Source organism: Corvus hawaiiensis, chromosome 6 (genome assembly GCF_020740725.1).
Source record: "Corvus hawaiiensis isolate bCorHaw1 chromosome 6, bCorHaw1.pri.cur, whole genome shotgun sequence".
Lineage (NCBI taxonomy): Eukaryota > Metazoa > Chordata > Aves > Passeriformes > Corvidae > Corvus > Corvus hawaiiensis.
The window spans coordinates 42,348,025-42,365,726 of record NC_063218.1 but is presented as its reverse complement, the minus strand read 5'-3'; the positions used below and the strand labels follow the sequence as shown (position 1 = coordinate 42,365,726).

The 17,702-nt window shown below is 44.0% G+C and overlaps 1 protein-coding gene across 1 annotated transcript in view; it reads left to right on the top strand.

The window, feature by feature from the left end:
* The first annotated feature begins 1,391 nt into the window (after positions 1-1,391).
* The window catches only part of TTC17 (tetratricopeptide repeat domain 17), a 56,586-nt gene continuing 40,275 nt past the window's right edge, over positions 1,392-17,702 (top strand). The window contains exons 1-3 of the mRNA XM_048307092.1: positions 1,392-1,607; positions 14,621-14,710; positions 16,029-16,198. Of these exons, the coding sequence (XP_048163049.1) occupies positions 1,392-1,607; positions 14,621-14,710; positions 16,029-16,198 (476 nt within the window). The remainder of the gene's footprint in view (positions 1,608-14,620; positions 14,711-16,028; positions 16,199-17,702) is intronic.

The window sequence follows — 17,702 nt, the reverse complement described above, 5'->3', positions numbered from 1 at the left end:
CTTACTCAACCTCTTCGATGTTGACAGTGTGATACAGCTTGTTAGTACCTTATGAGAGGAAAGCTCGTGTGTTTACAAACAATTTGATGGGAGAAGGTGTGGGTGTTAAGGTCTTTGAAATGGGTCTTAATGTCTCTACTAACTCTGGGTAGCTGGTTTGTTGCAGAGCCCAGACAGCTTGGCTCCTGAAACAGACGGGTCGGCCCAAGCCTGAACTTCTGAGCTTTGGGGTAAAATAGTAGATTCAAGGGGGAGAATATGGGGTAGGCGGTTCGGGAAGGCTGTACCTTCCTAGTGCCTCAGCCAGTGGGGAAAGGAAGAGGGCAACATGCGGCCGGGAGTTTGGGATAAAAGGAGGCTGCGCCCTCCCAAACCTCCAAAGAGAAAAGCCCGCGGGTGGACTCTCCCTTTGTTCGAATAAAGCTGCAGGACTCCTTTGTCTCGGACATAAACCTCTGGCGTTTGTGGGTTTTCCTGACACGTTAGAGCAAGAGCTACTTGGAAGGGCAGCCTGGGTTTTTTTGTGGAATCTGTAATATGCCTGATTTGAAAACTCTGGCAGTAGTAAGGCACTATCATACTTGTGCGGGTATTTTCTCTAGGCTGATAGAAACCAAATCCCTTGAACCACTGACAGACACATCATTTGTACACTTGTTTCTACTTAATGAGTTTGAGTTGCGGGCGAATGTTGCTGTTAAATAGGCTCTGGGAAGTCTGGTGTTCCGAAGAAGCAGGACTGCAGAAAGAGCGAACAGAACAAAATTTAAACGTGGCAGTTTTTAGATTTCTCTCGGGACTGGGGAAACAGGCTCTCGCTGCTGGGTTGGTATTTACTGTTAACTAGAACAGGAAAGAGAAAGTTCAGGTTTTGCTGGGTAACTGAAGAGCATTAGAAGGCAAAAGGCGCGATGTGTCCTTCGGAGCCCTCTTCGCCCAGCTCCTGGGAGGGCTGGCATTAACTGTATGCATGGCTGCAGGTACGGCTTGGTTTGCGCCAGGTGCAAAGTCATTCTCTCGAGCTGTCGTGGCAAATGTTCTAGTATGCCCTAGACAAAAATTACCTCTTATATCGAAGCGTTCAGCGTGTCGCCACACGGCGCTTGGTGGCATTTAACGCCGGTTTTGTGCTCGGGGCGGCGGCTCCGCCGTTGCCGATGGCCGGATCCGGCTCCCCGCGCGGGGCAGTCTATGCCGGTGCTGTAACGGTGCTCCAGGCCCGCACCCCTGCTGCTGTGCTGCCCCTCGGCCCGGGGCTGCTACGGGACTGAGAGCGCTCCAGCCGGGGCTCCCGGCACCGCCTCAGGCACCGACCCAGGCCCGCCCCCGCCCCGCCCCGCCGCCCGGAGCGGCCGTACCGGCCCGAGCGCGCGGCGCCGCCCGCTCCCAAAATGGCGGTGGCGGCCGTTCCGCTTCCGGGGGGTGCGAGCAGGCCGGGATTGGGGAAGATGGCGGCGGCTGGAGCGTCCGGGCGGGCCGGACTGGGGCGGGCATGGGTCTTGTCCGGCTGGGCTCTGGGCCTGTGCTCGCTGCTGGCCTCGGGGACGCGGCCCGCCGCTGCTACCACCCACTGGGTGGTCACCGAGGACGGGAAGATCCAGCAGCAGGTGAGCGGCCCGGGGGACTTGGGGCGCTGCCCACCCGGCTGCGGGGGCACGGAGAGCCCCTGTCCGCGCCGCCGCTCACCCGTAGCCCCGGTGTGCCCCGAGCTGTGCGGCGCGGGGCACGGGACTCCTCGGCCCGGTGCGAAGCCCTGCCCATTCCCGCAGCCGGGCGGCGGTGCCGGTTGCTCCCGCGGCCCCGGCACGGGGGTCTCCCGCGGCGAGCTGGCGTCGCTCGTGAGACGTGGCTTGAATCCGCCGGAGCCCCGGGGCGAGGCAACGGGGAGGGGCGGTCGGTGGGCCGGGGTAATCTGAGGATGGATTTCGGCTGGAACCGTTTTCGGAGCAGCGGCGGTTCCCTGCCTAGGGGCCGCCCCCGGGGAGCCTCCGGCACGAGGCCGGGTCCCGTTTTGGTGGCGAAAGCAGCGGCACCGCGACCCCGGGCCGCTGCCGCGACCTCCCGCGCCGCCGGCCCCGGGCACCCCCGGGCTTCTCGCCGGGGGGACGAGTTGTCAGTGAGTTCGCGATTTTTCACATCCAGCCGCACCCGACCCGGCCGCTTTTCCTTCCTGCTGGAAGTAGGAAAGAGAAACGGTGGCGTGTGTGCTCGGTGCAGGATCACACGCACGCCCTGTGCGGCAGTAATCTCGTGGGTTTAGTCAAAATGTCTTGCTTTGATAGTGGGCTGTGCCTCACGTTCACTAAGCCGCTTGAAAGAGTCGATCCATATTTCATGTTTAGGCTTTTTCTTAGTTGCTTGCCTTCCTCTTTGTTGTAAAGCACTAGAGCTTCACTAGCTAGTGAAGCTAGTGCAAGCAGCACTAGAAATTCACTTTAGTGTCAGATCTGATCGTTTCCCTCTGGAGTGGAAGAGTTGATCAGTGTAGCAAACAATGTGGCCTTCCCTCTGTGCACAAGAGTGGAGACATGAATGTCCATCATCATCTTCCATTTGTGAGGATTTTTAGTTGGGTTTTCCTGTCAAAATGCATTGAGGTCCTTAGACAGGCGGAATAGACTTTTGTCTGCAGGAAACTCCTGCTGTCTTTATGGTTCTCGGGCACTTTGGCTGTCTGGGTGGATCCAGGCACTCTAACGCCCTCATTAATAATAAATTATTGAATGACAACACTTCCAGTGCTATCTCATCTCCTTTCCCTGCTTAACGTAATGGGGAAGTGGTGCAAGTATATGACAGTGGTCTGGAAGCATCTGTGTGTGTATACTGATTGTATATTTTAAAATTTGGGTGAGGTGTTGATTTTGATTATTGCATGAAAACCAGCTGTGACTTGGAAAAATCCAATTAGATAAGATGGCTTGAAAATCTTATTAGCTAAATTCATTACTGATTTTAAGGAATGGCATTTCATGATGTCAGCTAACTGATGGTGCAGGTAGAAGCTTCCACTGTACCATTGCTGTGCAGTAGGCTTTTCTATTACCGTTCCAAATGCTTTGTAAGCAGGGGCATTCCCATGTTCCCTCTGTCAAGTTCTCAAAGCCTGTAGGTGAGGTGATAAAACAGTATCTGTGGAATAACTTCTCTTATTTGCATGGTCTAAGTTAATTCACCCATTTCCAGCAAGGAAATTCCAGTTATAAATATGTTATTACTTGGAACTTGAGGAGCTAGATTCATCAGTACCTGGAACATAGTGCTGCGAATTGTCCAGTGAGTTTTTTGTAATTAGATGCATTTTGGTGTCTGTTACTGTCATCTCCCTGGCTCTCATGAAAATGATACTTAAATTTGTGGTTATTGCCATTGCCAACTCTGCATGGCACCTCTGAGTTTCATTTTTTCCATTTACTTGTGTTTTGGGGAATCAGGGGACAAGTTCTTTTGTGAACTTCAATGTTGTTTTAAGTGCCAGAATGTAGTTAGTAGTGGTTCAGTAGTTAACAGCAAAAGTAACAGACAATCTTCACCTGTCCAGCAACAGGCTGGAATTGTTGTTGTCCCACTCTGCACTGCACTGGTGCAGTCACACCTTGAGTTTGGGTGCCTCAGGACAAGGGCATGGAACTGTTAGACTGTGTGCCCTCCCAGAGGAGACCAGCCAAGAGGATGGAAGCTCTCAAGGGTAAGACTTACGAGAAGCAGCTGAGGTCACTCAGCTCATTCAGCTTAGTTCTGAGGCGACCTCATCCAAGCCTACAACTTCCTCAAGTGAAGCAGTGGCAGGGCAGGTGCTGATCTCCTCTCTCTGGTGACTAGTGAGAGGACACGAGGAAATGGAATGAAGCTGTGCCAGGGAAAGTTCAGACTGGACATTAGGAAAAGGTTCTTCACAGAGAGGGTGGTCAGTCACTGGAACAGGCTCCCCAGTGAAGTGATCACAGCACCAAACGTGTCAGAGTTCAAGCAGCATCTGGGCAGCACTCGGAGGATTTACGAGTGATTTATCAGTTCATTGGTAGAACCACAATATTTAAGCTCTCCTCCTCTTAAGACCGAGAACTTATTACCAGGACAAAAGCCTCAAACTTCCCTGCAGAGCATCCCTTTGCTTTAATTTTTCGGAATATTCTTCATTAAGTTGTTACATATCATGAGAACTCATGGGTCCATTCCAACTTGAGATACTCTGTGATTCATTGGCAATGGGAACCTCTGCATATTATGTGCTCCAGGGCCCTCACCACCTCAAATGGACTTTGCTGGCCCTCAAAGTGAGGACAGAAACCTGAAGCAGGTGCCTTCACATGGGTGCCTGGTGGAGGGGCATGATCAAGCCCCTTGCCGGGTTGGCTCCAGCCTTGCTGCTGCAGCCCAGGGTGCAGCTGGCTGCCTCAGCTGCAAGGGCACACTGCTGCCTCACCACCAACTTTCTCCCCACCAGAGCCCAAACACTATTTCTGGAAGTTGTTTTTCATTCAGTCCCTGCCTTTCCTGCTGCATGGGGCTCTTTCATCCTATGGGCTTGTGGTTGCTGTTGACTTGACGAGATAGGTCCCTGTCAGCCCAATTCTCCATCACCTTGCCTTGCTGCAGCCCTGCAATGGCCACCCCACCCTACATTTGCAGAGGACACCAAGCTTGTGGTTCTTTTTTATTGCTGTCAGTACTAAGGAGCCATGTTAGTAACAACTGGTATTGATCCCTGAGGGATGTTGCTGGTGGTCAGCCATTGCTGGACCTTGCACTTCTTGTTGCAAAGCTTCCAGCACAGCAGTCTCTGACTGGAAGTGGCTGCTGGTGGCAAAGAGTGGTGATATTAATTAGCATTTGTATTATTTAATTTTGGAAATATTAGCATTCTTAACCTCTGAAACACGTCTTCAAAGATTACCAGCTTTTTAGAGAGGTACAGGCTTGGTCTTCACTTGGACTACCTCAGTTTATCTGAATGAAGCCTGTATAATTAAGATGTAGGCAAAACTTATTGACAGTAAGACCCAGACATTCCCACTGCTAAATGAGCCACTATCTGTGGATATGCAGATGAGCACTGGTGACAGCTGAGTTCTTGTAGCTTTGAGTTTGCTACTGTGAGCTTTGTTTTCCTTGTTACCAAAGTACACTGTGGATGAGGAGCTGACAGCAGGAGTCACAGGTCCTGACCTATATACAAAATATAGTTGCTGGAGTGTGTTTGAGGGAAGAAAGGTGAGATTATTTTATGTTATTGACCTAAAATCTCTCTTAGCTGTTTCTCCTTACAGTGCAGCAAGGGTGTAAGTATTTAATAGGAGACTACATTCAAGTGAGGTTGACTTTTCTGTGACATAAGACCACAGGTATACCCTGGCTCGGACTTGAGTTCCTAGTGGTGCAACAACCTGGCAGCAGTGGCAAAATTAACACAGTCTGAACAATTTTCCGTGTATCAGCAAGATCTCATCTGGTAAACAGGAGTACTTGCCAAGTAGGCACTGTTGTTCAAGTTTCTAGTGAGCATTTCTAAATGACAAAACAAATTACTAGCAGGGCATATAATACTTCAAAGTCTCAGCCATCAAGAAAAAAGCCATCAAGCTGTATCTGTTGCTCTAGTAGCTGGTTTTCAGATCAAAGACATTGTTCTCTGGATCAGTTCATGTTCTTCTTTTAGTCTCAGTCTGCCTTTAAATGCGTGCTCTTGCAAGGCCAGGGACTGAGTAATTGTCTCTCTTTAATGAGATTATATCTGCTCAGTGCACATGTTTATAAGCCTTTTCATTTCACAATTCACAGTATAAAGTTCAGGCTAATATATAACTGATTTTAGACAGTGCTTGTCTGCCAGTGGGGAAGCTAGTTACTCTACAGAAATACTGGTGTACCTCTAGAGAAGAGAGAAACTTGGCATAAAGAGAGGACAGACAATTGTCAGATTAAGTGCAATGCAGGATACAGTCTCAGTAGTCATTCATGGCTTTAATGGTGGGGAGCAACTGCTACCATGGCTCAGAGACCTGACATACCAGAGCTGAGGTAGGGTGTTTCTAGAGATCCCGTGATGGAGGTGATTAAAGCTGAGCAAGCTGGTGGGGACTCAAAGGACTGCCTTTATGTGGACTGCTATAAACACTGAAAAAGTTAAGTCAGAGTAATTAAGCCTAAAGAAGCACAAAAACTTTCCAAGCAGATGGTCCAAAGCAGGATTGGGAAAGTGTTGTCAGGAGCAAAGAGCCTCTGGCAAGGAATCTGAGTTGGCAAAAAGTTACTTTGGTTTTAATGTGTTGTCATGTGTTTTGAAGTTCATGAAAGATGATCTGGAGAGTGGGAGAGCAATGCTGGCTAGCTTGTTTGGGACTAAGACAACCAGCTGCTCAATGAATGTGACATCTGAATTTCCTGCAGTGCTGAGGTGTGCTTAATTCTGGCTTAGTGCAGTCGAGAGGGGAGACAGTACCTGCCAGTTGTTCATTTGGTTGCAGATTTGAGGTGCGAGTGTACCTCAAGCAGCAGCAAGGCAAGTTGATTCATGGATGGCTTTAGAGTTAGTTGATGCATTACTCTGTCACCTGAGTGCACATTTTATGGTGACAGGTTGAGATGAGAGCAGTGGTCCATACGCTCAAGAATACAGGAAAGGCAGCCATCCAAACCCAAGGAAAGCTGAGATTCTAATGCGGCCAAATAAAAAGCTATTTGCTGCTTGCAAAAGCATCTTCTGTGATACATTAAGCAATCACTCAGTCCTGTCTTGAAAATGGCAGGTGGATGTTTGCATTGCTCTTACTCTAAAGATTAGTTTGCTTGGTTGTATGAACCCTTTCTTGACTGAATTTCTTATCCTTCCAAGTCTATTGTGTGCTAAACAAAACAGAACAAAAAAAACCCCAAGGAAACAAAAAAAAACCACACAAAAAAAATTGTTCATTTTTACTGAAGTGTGTAAGGTGGTAGCATGCCTTCCCCAAAACAGTTGTCAGTGCCTCTTTATGAGGGTGTGCAAAGACGCCTGGATTGGTTGGTTTGAGTGTTCTGTAGTTCATTAGATGTTATCCAACCCTAGGGTGATGAGCTGAAGCAGGGTGGTTCTAAGGCAGAGGTCAGCTTTTCCTCAAGAAAAGGAGAACTTACTCTGGTTTAGAACTTCTCTCTTGATCACCAGAGGACCATAGGCGTTCATGTGGTATGAAAAATCATAGTTTAAAAAAAAAAAGTCTAAATTTTCTGCCTTTACATAAGTGTACAAGAAATTTTTGAATCTGAACGTTTTGTATAGTGAGTGCTGAGTTGCTTTAACATCCTCGTCGCAGGTGGGGATTTAGAATTGCACTTCACCAGCACTGCCTGCTCCCAGGGGAGCACAGCCTGTGTATTTCTGTGTCTCTGTGAACATCGTGACTGTATCCGAATTGATAAAAATAGACCTTGTGGTAGCCTGTATGTGGCATCAGAAATGCAAATGTTTCATTCAGTGGAGCGGTGGTGGAGAAGTAACTTCCACTGTTCTCAACTCAGCAGTCAGAGATTTGCATCTGAGGTGAAGGAGCTAAGAGGCAGATTCAAAGGGCTGCTGAGATGCAGCTGTGGGTGGCCATGCCCTCACACCTGCCACAGTCCAGCAGGTAATCTTATGCCAGGTTTTGACTGCTGACAGAAAAGCTTTAGTGCAAAGGTGTCTGGATTTAGCTGAGCATGGTAATACATGCTGAGGTGGTTCAGAATGTAAGTCCAGAATGCTCAGACCACCTGTAGGCATGTCCTGCTCATTCCTCAGTTCCTGGTGTTTTCATACAGCCTTTGTCTTCTGGACACAGTGTGTTCCCAGGTCCCATTTCTCTTAGGATCCTCACACTTCGATTTCCTGGCCTCTCATCCTGTTTCTGTCACCTTTCAAATAAGGGTTGGACAACCTGAAAAGATGATACAAATCAACTGTTCAAAACTGGTTATTCTGTGGTGAAAGCTATGCTTGGTGCCTGGAATGCCTTCCCTGCCTTCCCTTTGAGCTTCACAGCTGAAGGGTAGCCTTGGAAGTGGCTCAAGCACACCCTTGCATGAAGACCCCACCAAAGCCCAAAAGAGCAAAGTCAGCAAGGCTCTGAAACACGCTGTTATTTCATGCCTGCTTTAAAAATACACCACTGGATAAAGTAATTTCCCTCAAAGTTTAACAGAAAAAAAATAATGGGTTTTCTGTTGTTCATTTGCTGAAGAAATTACTGCTCAGGGTTAATCTTTTTTAGATATCTTGTAAGTCTAGTTATTAGTCTTCCTGTCTGCATTTTCAATATTAGAACACTTGAAATTTTTAGGATTTGGCAATGAGCAGACATCAAGAACCAGTCTGCCTTTATGAAAAAAGTACTTGTTCATTACAGGTGTATATCCGAATGATCTCTCCATCTCTTGTTTTGATTCAACTGAGAGTATGGCTACTGAAGAATATAAACCTTACCTAGAATATACAGGTTGGAAATTTATACCCTTAAGTATGACCAGCAACACACTGGACACATGGTGTTCCAAGTAAAGTCTTGTTTTCCTTTGATGTATTTAGATCTGTTATCTACAATATTCATAACTCGTGTGATCTCTGTTGAGCATAGCTATTCAGTAATACTGCAACTTTGTTGGGTTTTATTTCTGAAGTGCTACAAGTGTTTAAAATTTGTTTTCACTGTAGCACAGCTAGTAGTAATAATAGCAAAATATCTAGTGCTGTTTGCTAACAGCAGGTTCTGCAGCAGTAAGCTTTTAAATGGCTCAATACTTAAAAAAACCTCATTTCAACATCATTTTTCTGCCTGAATTTTTCAGTGACATCGCTTGAAACAAGTATCTTCTGACGCTGCCTACTCATCATTTGGATGAATCAAAGAATTTATTTTTCAGTTTTGTAGCTTGTCTTGCACTGAAACCTGTGCAGATTTTTTTGCAGCTTCCTCAGAAATGGCATGTAGTGTCATGTTGGAGTGTAAAGTATCTCAAAACAGCGAGAATATACAAAAAGACAAGCACCAGTTTTCAGATCCTTGGCTCCCCCTCAAGACTGCAAGAGGTTCCAGCCTGTTGGAGGGGGAATTGCCTTTATTTTGTACAGTGACAAAACATCCACTGCCTATAAAACAAATATGGAGAGCCCATTTTTCTGTATGCTGTCATTTGAGACAGCATGTTTTCCAGCTTCTTTCTCTAATAATCTGCCTTCTGCATGTAGTATAATGCTTCTAGGATGTGCAGAGGCACTAGCAGCTGCTCCGATTTTGATGTGCCTGTGCCTCAGTTAACAGTGGGGTGTCCCCAGTACTTTAAAGAAAGCCTTATTCAAAAATAGTTGACTGAGGCATTCATCAACCCTCATTTAAAAAATTTACTTCCTGGTGCAGTGTAACTGGATTGTTGGGAAAAATACACTGGAAGGTTTGGCAAAACTTCCAAGTCTGATTGCTGAGAGACTTTGATATATGCAGGTAACATAGGAGACTCTCAAACTTCAGGGTTTGATTCAACTCAATGTCTTTTTTAGTTACACAAATTCTCTGTGTTTCTTGCTGAATCAGGTTCTTGATGTACTTTGTGACAGTGAATAAATTTGAACTGTGCTTTATAAAGAAACTTTCACCTTTGGGCAAAGTTGAACAGAGAACACTTATTTTAAAAGTGTTTTACTGGCAGGCTTTCTGCAGTGTAACTACAGTAGCTGTCAAATGTTCAAAGAAAGCTTTTCAGCACTACTCTTTTTTCCCTGTTTACTGTGTTGGAATTGAAGTCAAATTCTTGCATTTCAAGCGCTTCATCTTGAATGTCCCAGTTTCAGCACTTTGGAGGAAGAGTAAATGAATGTGGTGCTTTGCCATCAGCCAAACACTTTGAGTGTAAAAATGAGTAAGTTGGACAAAGCATCTGTTCTGGTGCAGGAGTCTCTACTTTCCGCACCATGAGGCTGTGTTTACTCTGTAGGTTGACCTCTGTTCTGTTTCATCCCAGAGGAGCCTTGTGGAAAGTTGCTTACATTTTGAAAAAGGTTATCTAAGTCAAAATATCTGTGTATATTTCACTCATCTGACTCCCAAATCAGGTGATGAGGCACAACAGACTTTTGAGTGAAGGGGTGAAGGCAGCAAGTGTTTGTAAGACCACAAGCATAACATGAGACTGAGTGAAACCAGCATCCTCTGAAATCTGCCTAGAGTCTTGTTGTGGGAAGGAAGGGGCATAATCCAGAACAGTCTCTGGGTTTCCGTCATATATCTTATATTTGGACTGTATTTCTGACTAAAGAATTATTTGACAGGGGAGTGAAGCTCTGAGGGCTTTTCCAAATCTTTGGGGTATGTTGCCATCTCTTTGAATTTTAATAAGGAGCAGCTCACAAGAAAGTTCTGGTATATTTTAGGTTTTTATTCAGGGCATAATTTTCCTCATTTGGGGATGTGGCTGCACAGGAAAGCAGGAAGATGCTAGGTGGAGCTTGAACACGAGCAGCACGAGGGAAGTGTGAGCATCCATGTGGCAAGCCCTGCAGGGCTTCAAGTGTGTCTTCCTGATTTCAGCACATCCTGCTTCCCACTTATCTTTACCACTGCTGCTGCTCATATCTGTGCAGTGCGGGTTATGCAGATGCAAACTTTTGTTTGCAGCTGAGTCACTGTATTCTTCATGAGGTGTCATTACTGCCCTCAATGGCAAACACAGTACTGGTGCTCTTCACAACTGGGTACATCAGCCTTGTCTTTTTCCAGCTGTAGAAATGGCTGGCACTGTGAAGAAAATGTGTTTGATCTAGGGAGGGATGTTTTAAAAAGCTGGATAATGAACTGTAAGTCTTGACAGTATTGCTGACTGGATCTGAGATGAATACGTTTCAGTTCGAAAGCCATCTGTCTGTCACTACAGAAAAGGGAGTAATGAAGAGCTTACCAGGTGTCCACCAAAGCTGCTTTATCACTCCTCTCCTCAGCTACACGGGGAGAGAAATATAAGAGAAAGCTCAAGAGTTTGGGTAAGGACAGGAAGAGATCACTCACCAGTTACCACCACAGGCAGAACAGGCTTGACTTGAGGAAATTAGTTTATTTATTACAAATTAAATCAGAGTAGGGTAGTGAGAAATACAAGCAAATCTTTAAAATACCTTCCCCCCAACCCATCCTTTTCTTCCTGGACTTAACTTTATTCCTGATTCCCTACGACCTCCCCCCCAGGTGGTACAGGAGGATGGGGAATGGGGGCTGTGGTCAGTTCATCACACAGTGGTTTTACCACAGCTTCCTCCAAGGAAGAACTCCTTCCCTTGCTCCAGAGTCATGTCCCTTCTACAGGAGACAATCCTCCAAAAACTTCTCTAGTGTGGTTCCTTCCCATGGGTTGTTACAAACTGCTCCAGCTTGGAGTCCCTCCCACAAGATGCCATCCTTCAGGAATGGGCTGCTCCAGTGTGGGTCACCTGGAGAGCCACAGGTCCTGCAAAAATCCTGCTCCAGTGTGGGCTTTTGCAGGTTCACAACCTCCTTTGGGTATCCTCCTGCTCTGGTGTGAGTGAGGTCCTCCCTAGGCTGCATGTGGATCTCTGCTCTCTGATGGGCTGCAGGGGACAGCCTGCCTCATCGTGCTATTCACAGCAGGCTGCAGGGACATCTCTGCTCTGACACCTGGAGCTCCTTCTCCACTGACCTTGGTATCTACAGAGCTGTTTCTCTTGCATATTCTGACTTCTCTCTTTTCTGGCTCCAATAACTTCTTTTCCCTTCTTAAGTGTGTTATTACTGCAGCACTACCACAGTCACTGATGAGCTCAGCCTTGACCAGCAGTGAGTCCATCTTGGATCTGGCTGGAATCGCCTCTGTTGGACGTAGGGGAAACTTCTCGCAGCTTGTCACAGAAGTCACCCCTTGCCATGCAAACCCAATACAACTACTAAAGTTCTGTGTAAGGAGCTTTGTGTTTACACACTGGTAAGGTTAACATTCCACTAGGCTGAAGGATTCTGCTGTTATTAAAACGTACTTATTTGTTTGTGACAAGGTGAGGCAGATGTGGAAGTGAAAATCTGAAGACTAAAGAAAAATATCCTTAGCTGGGATGATTTCCTGGTGGATCAACATAACTGTGAATTAATGCAGTGATACTGCTGTTCGATTGTTGTTGCCACTTTGATTTCTGCTGCCAGATAATAGTTGATGGGACTGCATCATACTTAGTGCGTTGCCTTTCTGTCAACTCATGCACAATGGTTTGTTAACGTACCACTCCAAATTCTCAAATACTAAATTCAGACCTAACTCTCATGTGACTGTCTTACCAAAAGTTAAAAACAGAAGCCAACCCTGAATATCATTCTGTTACTGAATGAATGATAAGCCAAGATCTTTCATCTTTCAGAATAAGGTTTTCTAATTGGTGATGCCTGCAAAATTTACTGCAAAAAATCGCTGCCCAGATGCTGTTTGCCACTGAAAGTGGAGCTGATGGTTAACTTTGCCCTCAGTGACTGTGTAGTATCATGCAAGCAGCCTTTAGATGTCAGATCAACAGTGCTATTTTGGAAGGGGTGATGAAGTGCTTAACCACAGTGAAACTTTCTCTTATTTACTTTGCAAATTCATCTCTCATTCATTTGCACATACCACGGTAGTTTCTCTAGCAAATGAGCCATAAACAACTGCTACATTCTGTGCATATCTCTGGCTTTGTGTCCAACCAATTCAAAGTGAGGGGCCCATAGGAAGAAATAGGAAATATGACTATAAATAAAATGCTGTGCACTTTAATGCTACAACTAACAAAATCATTAGATTTTTTTTAAGTGGTATTTTTTTGTGCTTGTCTGCATTGTGGTGGATACTTGTTCATTCTTTATTTGCAACAGTTGAATCCATAAGCTCCCAATTTACAGTGTAAAAATGGACTAATGTCAGTAGCACCCATTATTTTCTATTCATCTGCCAATAAAAGAGAATTAATTTGCTAAGGGAGAAACTGTTTGGACTGTACAGGTAGCCACCCATCAAAATGTCTCCACACTAAAAGAAGCACTGCTGCTTTTGTTTTGGAAAGGAATACTTAGCCAAATTTAGCCAAAACCATGCTTAGGGTTTAGCAAAAGGAACAAGTGTTTATATCTCAGAGGACAAGGTCCTTACTCAGTCAAGAATCTTACAACAAATGTAGACTTAACAGTCAGTAGTCCAAAGAAGGTAGATTTGAGCTTGTTATCTGACTCACAGCCAAGAGAATATGGCCCAAGGCTTAATCTGTTGACAGGACACATCAGGGATGACCAGAAAATACACTGGAGATGCATTTCTCTGCAGTGAGACAATGTCACAGAAATGTGTCCAAGCTGTCTGGAAAGGTGACAAAAAAGGAAGAGCTGGAGCTCAGGAGATTCCCCTGCACGTGTATATATGGCAGACTTTTCCGTGAAATTGTACTATCACCAAGTTTGCACAGATGTCATGGGGGTGGACAGCCCATTTAGAGGTATCAGTGCTAACCTACAGGTAAGTGCTCACATCTGCATGCAGCAGCTAGTTCTGTATCCTGAAAGCTTGAATGGAAGCTGAGCAGAGCCAGGAAAAACACCTTGATGTAGACCGTCCAACAGTCATGTTAAAAATGTGAGATCTTGCTGTCCTTGTCACCTTGTCTTTTCATCCTGTCATCACATAACTGTTTCTTTGTTTCTGTTCTCATGGTCATGGAATCCTTTATTAACTAATTTAGTTTACTAGTGGGAATTATGTTCTGTTCAGCTCCTAAGTTTGGGTTAGCTTCCAAGAGGTCCTGGTGGTCACCTCAGCTGGTGTGCAGCCAGTGTACTGCTACCACACTGATGTGGGAGGAAACAGGGCTGCAAGCCTCCAAGTGAGCCTTTGCATCAGCTCAGCTGCTGCTACGCCACCACCTCAACTGTAGGGACTTTCCCCCGCCCAGTGAGATAGCAGAATTTGGCATGAGAACAGGGCTGGGGTTTCAGCCATGGGGTGAAGTGCCATGGTTTACTGAGCCCAGCTAGGGGCTGCTATGTAAGTGCTCTGTGACTTGCCTCTAATGTCCTTCTTCATGGAGCTGTGAACTCCTGTGCATAGCTATGGAAGCTGTAGCATGGGCTTCTGTAACGGTTTTCAGTCTCCACCTGCTTCCCTCTTGATTTTGTTCCTTTACTTATTAATCCTGAAGGCAGTAGATGTTAATGGTAGGCCAGTGTGTTAAATTAGTTGCAGAGAGGAGTTGGAGCTGAACTACTTTATGCCTTTTGAGGGACGTGGTGGACGAATTTTAAAGTTATAAAACAAAATAAGTTTTTGTGACTGCACTGTAAGGTATCTAATATTTCAGCAGTAGGTACTCTTAGTAATATTTGTTGTGGAAATTTACTTGCCTCTTATGCTTAGAACTTGTGTGCCTAATTAAATTAAAATAGGTTTAAAATTAAAGCATGGTTTGAATTGGATTCCCAAATGACAATGTTGTTTGAAGTATGGATTTTCATAATGGAGGTACTATGAATGTGGACTGGAGAGAAAACCTCTGAACAGACAAACTGTAATTGAATGAACATAACTGCCTTCCTTTTAAGATCACTGTAATTAGAGAATGTCTTACATGATGGACTGTTAAAATGTCTTGCAGGTGGATTCACCAATGAACTTGAGAAACCCACATGATTTGGTAATACTAATGAGACAAGAAACAACAGTTAACTACCTCAAAGAACTGGAGGTAAAGCATAACATTTAAGTTCTAACTAATTTCTGAAAATACAGATTTTTTTCCATAGACCTTATACTGTTAGTTTTAGGTGGGGAAAATAACTTATTATTGCTAAAGTTCCCCTTCAATGAAGGGATGAAAAATTTTATAGATCTCAAGAACTTTTTGCCTCAAGTCTGCCTAACTGGTCTCCAGTTGTATCATTCCCTGTTATTAGTCATAAATACTAACATTTTTACCTAAAGTCACTGGATTCTGTTGTACTGTGTTTCAGAAGAACACGGGAGATGTCACCTCTGTTTTTCTTCAAGCCCATTTATTATTGAGAGGGGGTCTGAGACCTTTTGAAAAGGGCTTCAATGAACTTTGAACTGATAAACTGAAGTTTAAATATAATAGGGGTTAGGTAAGCAAACAGCTCACAGCCCTTCTGGCCATGCACTCCTTTCTAGTGCCAGCTTTGGTTTTATCCGATTAGGATAACTAAGAAAGTGGAAAGCCAGATGAGCACCAGAGATAGCTTTAGGTGAATGGGAGAAAGGAAAATAAGCTGTACTGCCCCTTGTGTGACTATATTCAGCCAGTCTTTCTCAGAAGGGTACACTCTTTTTTGTGGCAATGGACATTTTAGCTGTGGATTGAATAGTACTTGCAAGCTTTTTGGGGCATGGGTTGTGGGTGTGGAAGTTACTAATGTCCAACTTGTGGTATAGAAATTACTTTCAGCAGAAGTTAGCTATTGTAAGTTCTTGCACAAGTTGCTACTAGTGGATATATCTGTATTGTTTCATAGTAGCATGTAATCAAATGTGTATGGCTTTAATTAAAAATGCAGGTTTTCTTATTTCACATGTACTCATGTACTTTTCACATGTACTAAAGTTCAGTTGTACTTAGCACACTGAGTGGTTAAGATGATGATGATTCATTTGCAATGTCTCTTATTATTTCCACAAGGTCTTACAGTGGAAAAACAAGGGGCCAAATGTGAAAAATATGATGTACTTTTAGCAACCATTTCTTCTTTTCGTAAATGGCCTACCATGGATCTGGAATGTTACTAGCCCACTTCTTAGGCACAACAGTAGAAATAAGGGCTCATTTGAGTTGTATTATCTCTAATGAAATTTTATATGCCATCCAAATCCAAAAATGTCTTACAGATGTTACAAAATATAGGAAAATATCCGCAAAATTTTATGAGAATTTTTTAGATTGTTTTCAAATGAACTTTGTTTTAAGGAAAAAGTTGGACTGTTGAATCCTAGCAACTAGAGAGTTTGCTTTCATTGGTATATATGCTTCTGTTTCCTTTGTTTTCCTACAGAAACAGTTAGTTGCTCAAAAGATTCATATAGAGGAAAATGAGGACAGAGACACAGGGCTGGAACAAAGGCATAATAAAGAAGATCCAGACTGCATTAAAGCAAAGGTGCCCCTGGGGGACCTAGATCTGTATGATGGCACATACATCACCTTAGAGAGCAAAGATATCCGGTAAACAGATGCTTTATATTCTAAGGTTTTTACTGAATTTAAAAAAATGAACAGTACCTCTAAATACAAGTAAAAGATTGCTAGCACTGACTTTTTTTAGATGACAGTTGTTTTATTTTGTGTTACTGTGGAATTAAATTGAAACAACATCTGTCACTAGTTGTGAATGGGTACAACACACATGCTGTTTCCTCTGAACTGTCTATGCTAGCCCTGACCTGAAACTTCCTTTCTGTTCCCAGTTCTGTCACTGTTACTCTGTACTGATATGACCAGATATGTGAATTAAAGTGAAATATATCACGTAGAAGGGGTTGAATTTGCTTGAGTGTGCTTTCAGTGTTTTGAGCTAGATATTTATTTTAGTTGAAACTGTCTCGACTTAAATTTGAACGAAATTCCATTGATGACCAATCTGTTGAACTTTCTGGTCATATTTTGTCCCCTGTGTTTAGAAAGTGAAGGATGAGCAGACAGTGTACTTGACATTCAGCTTCATTGGTAATTCATCTTCAGGAATGACTGTTTCGTTTTAGCAATTTTATTTTTTTATCATAATCACATGAGTGCTTGAAGTGGGAAAAGATCAATTTTATCCTCATATACCTTCATTTGGACTTCTCATCACCCATATTTGGGATTGGTTTGTTTGTTTCAGTTGAAGAGTCTGCATGCATTGCCATTTGCCTGGCAGATAGACCATTAATCATAGTAGTGATACACTAGGTTGACACTGATACATTTTGGAAGCTATCCAAATGCTAAAGCAGACAAATTTATTTACTTTGTCGTATAGTCATGACATCCTGATACAACTCAAATCTGGGAAGACAGCAGAAATGGTCTAATGTGCCCAAACAGAGGATTTCTGTAATGATTAAATCAGAGTACTCTTTCTATCAGCTACCACACTGTCTCTTACGAACTTCAGCAGTATTTAAATCTGTAGTCTACTGTTGAGTTTTTGACGGGGTGCCCTTCCTTTTCGGACGAGGGTGAAAGAGCAGAGGAGGCTGCTGTCCTGCTAAGTTCTTTATTTCATGGTCTCTTAGCTTTCTGAAGGCAGAGTTCGAAGGGGTTACATGATAAGGCCAAGGCAGTAAAAGCAGCAGCAGCAGGCAAACAGCAAGTAGTAAACAGCTGCTTCTTCTCTAAACTTACAGAAGTGTGGATTATATTTGTTAATTGACCAAGGAAATTAACACACGATTCTAGTTTTTCTTTTCTTAACCTGTCCTGGTCTAATTCTAACAGTCATAAGCCTTACACAAGTGTTACATAGGTATTACATAGATTTGTATATAGTTTCTAGCAGCTCTTATTGTTTATGTGAATACTATCTAAAAAAATGTGAACAGTATAGTTCCATCTATGTTTTGTCTGAAGTAAAGAAATTCTGTGAAAAGGTAACACTGCTGCAGTAAGAACTGTGTTTAAGATTTTTTTGCTGCAGCTTTTCAACGTTTAAAGCACTTAGTATATATTTCACTAAAAGTTAAAAATC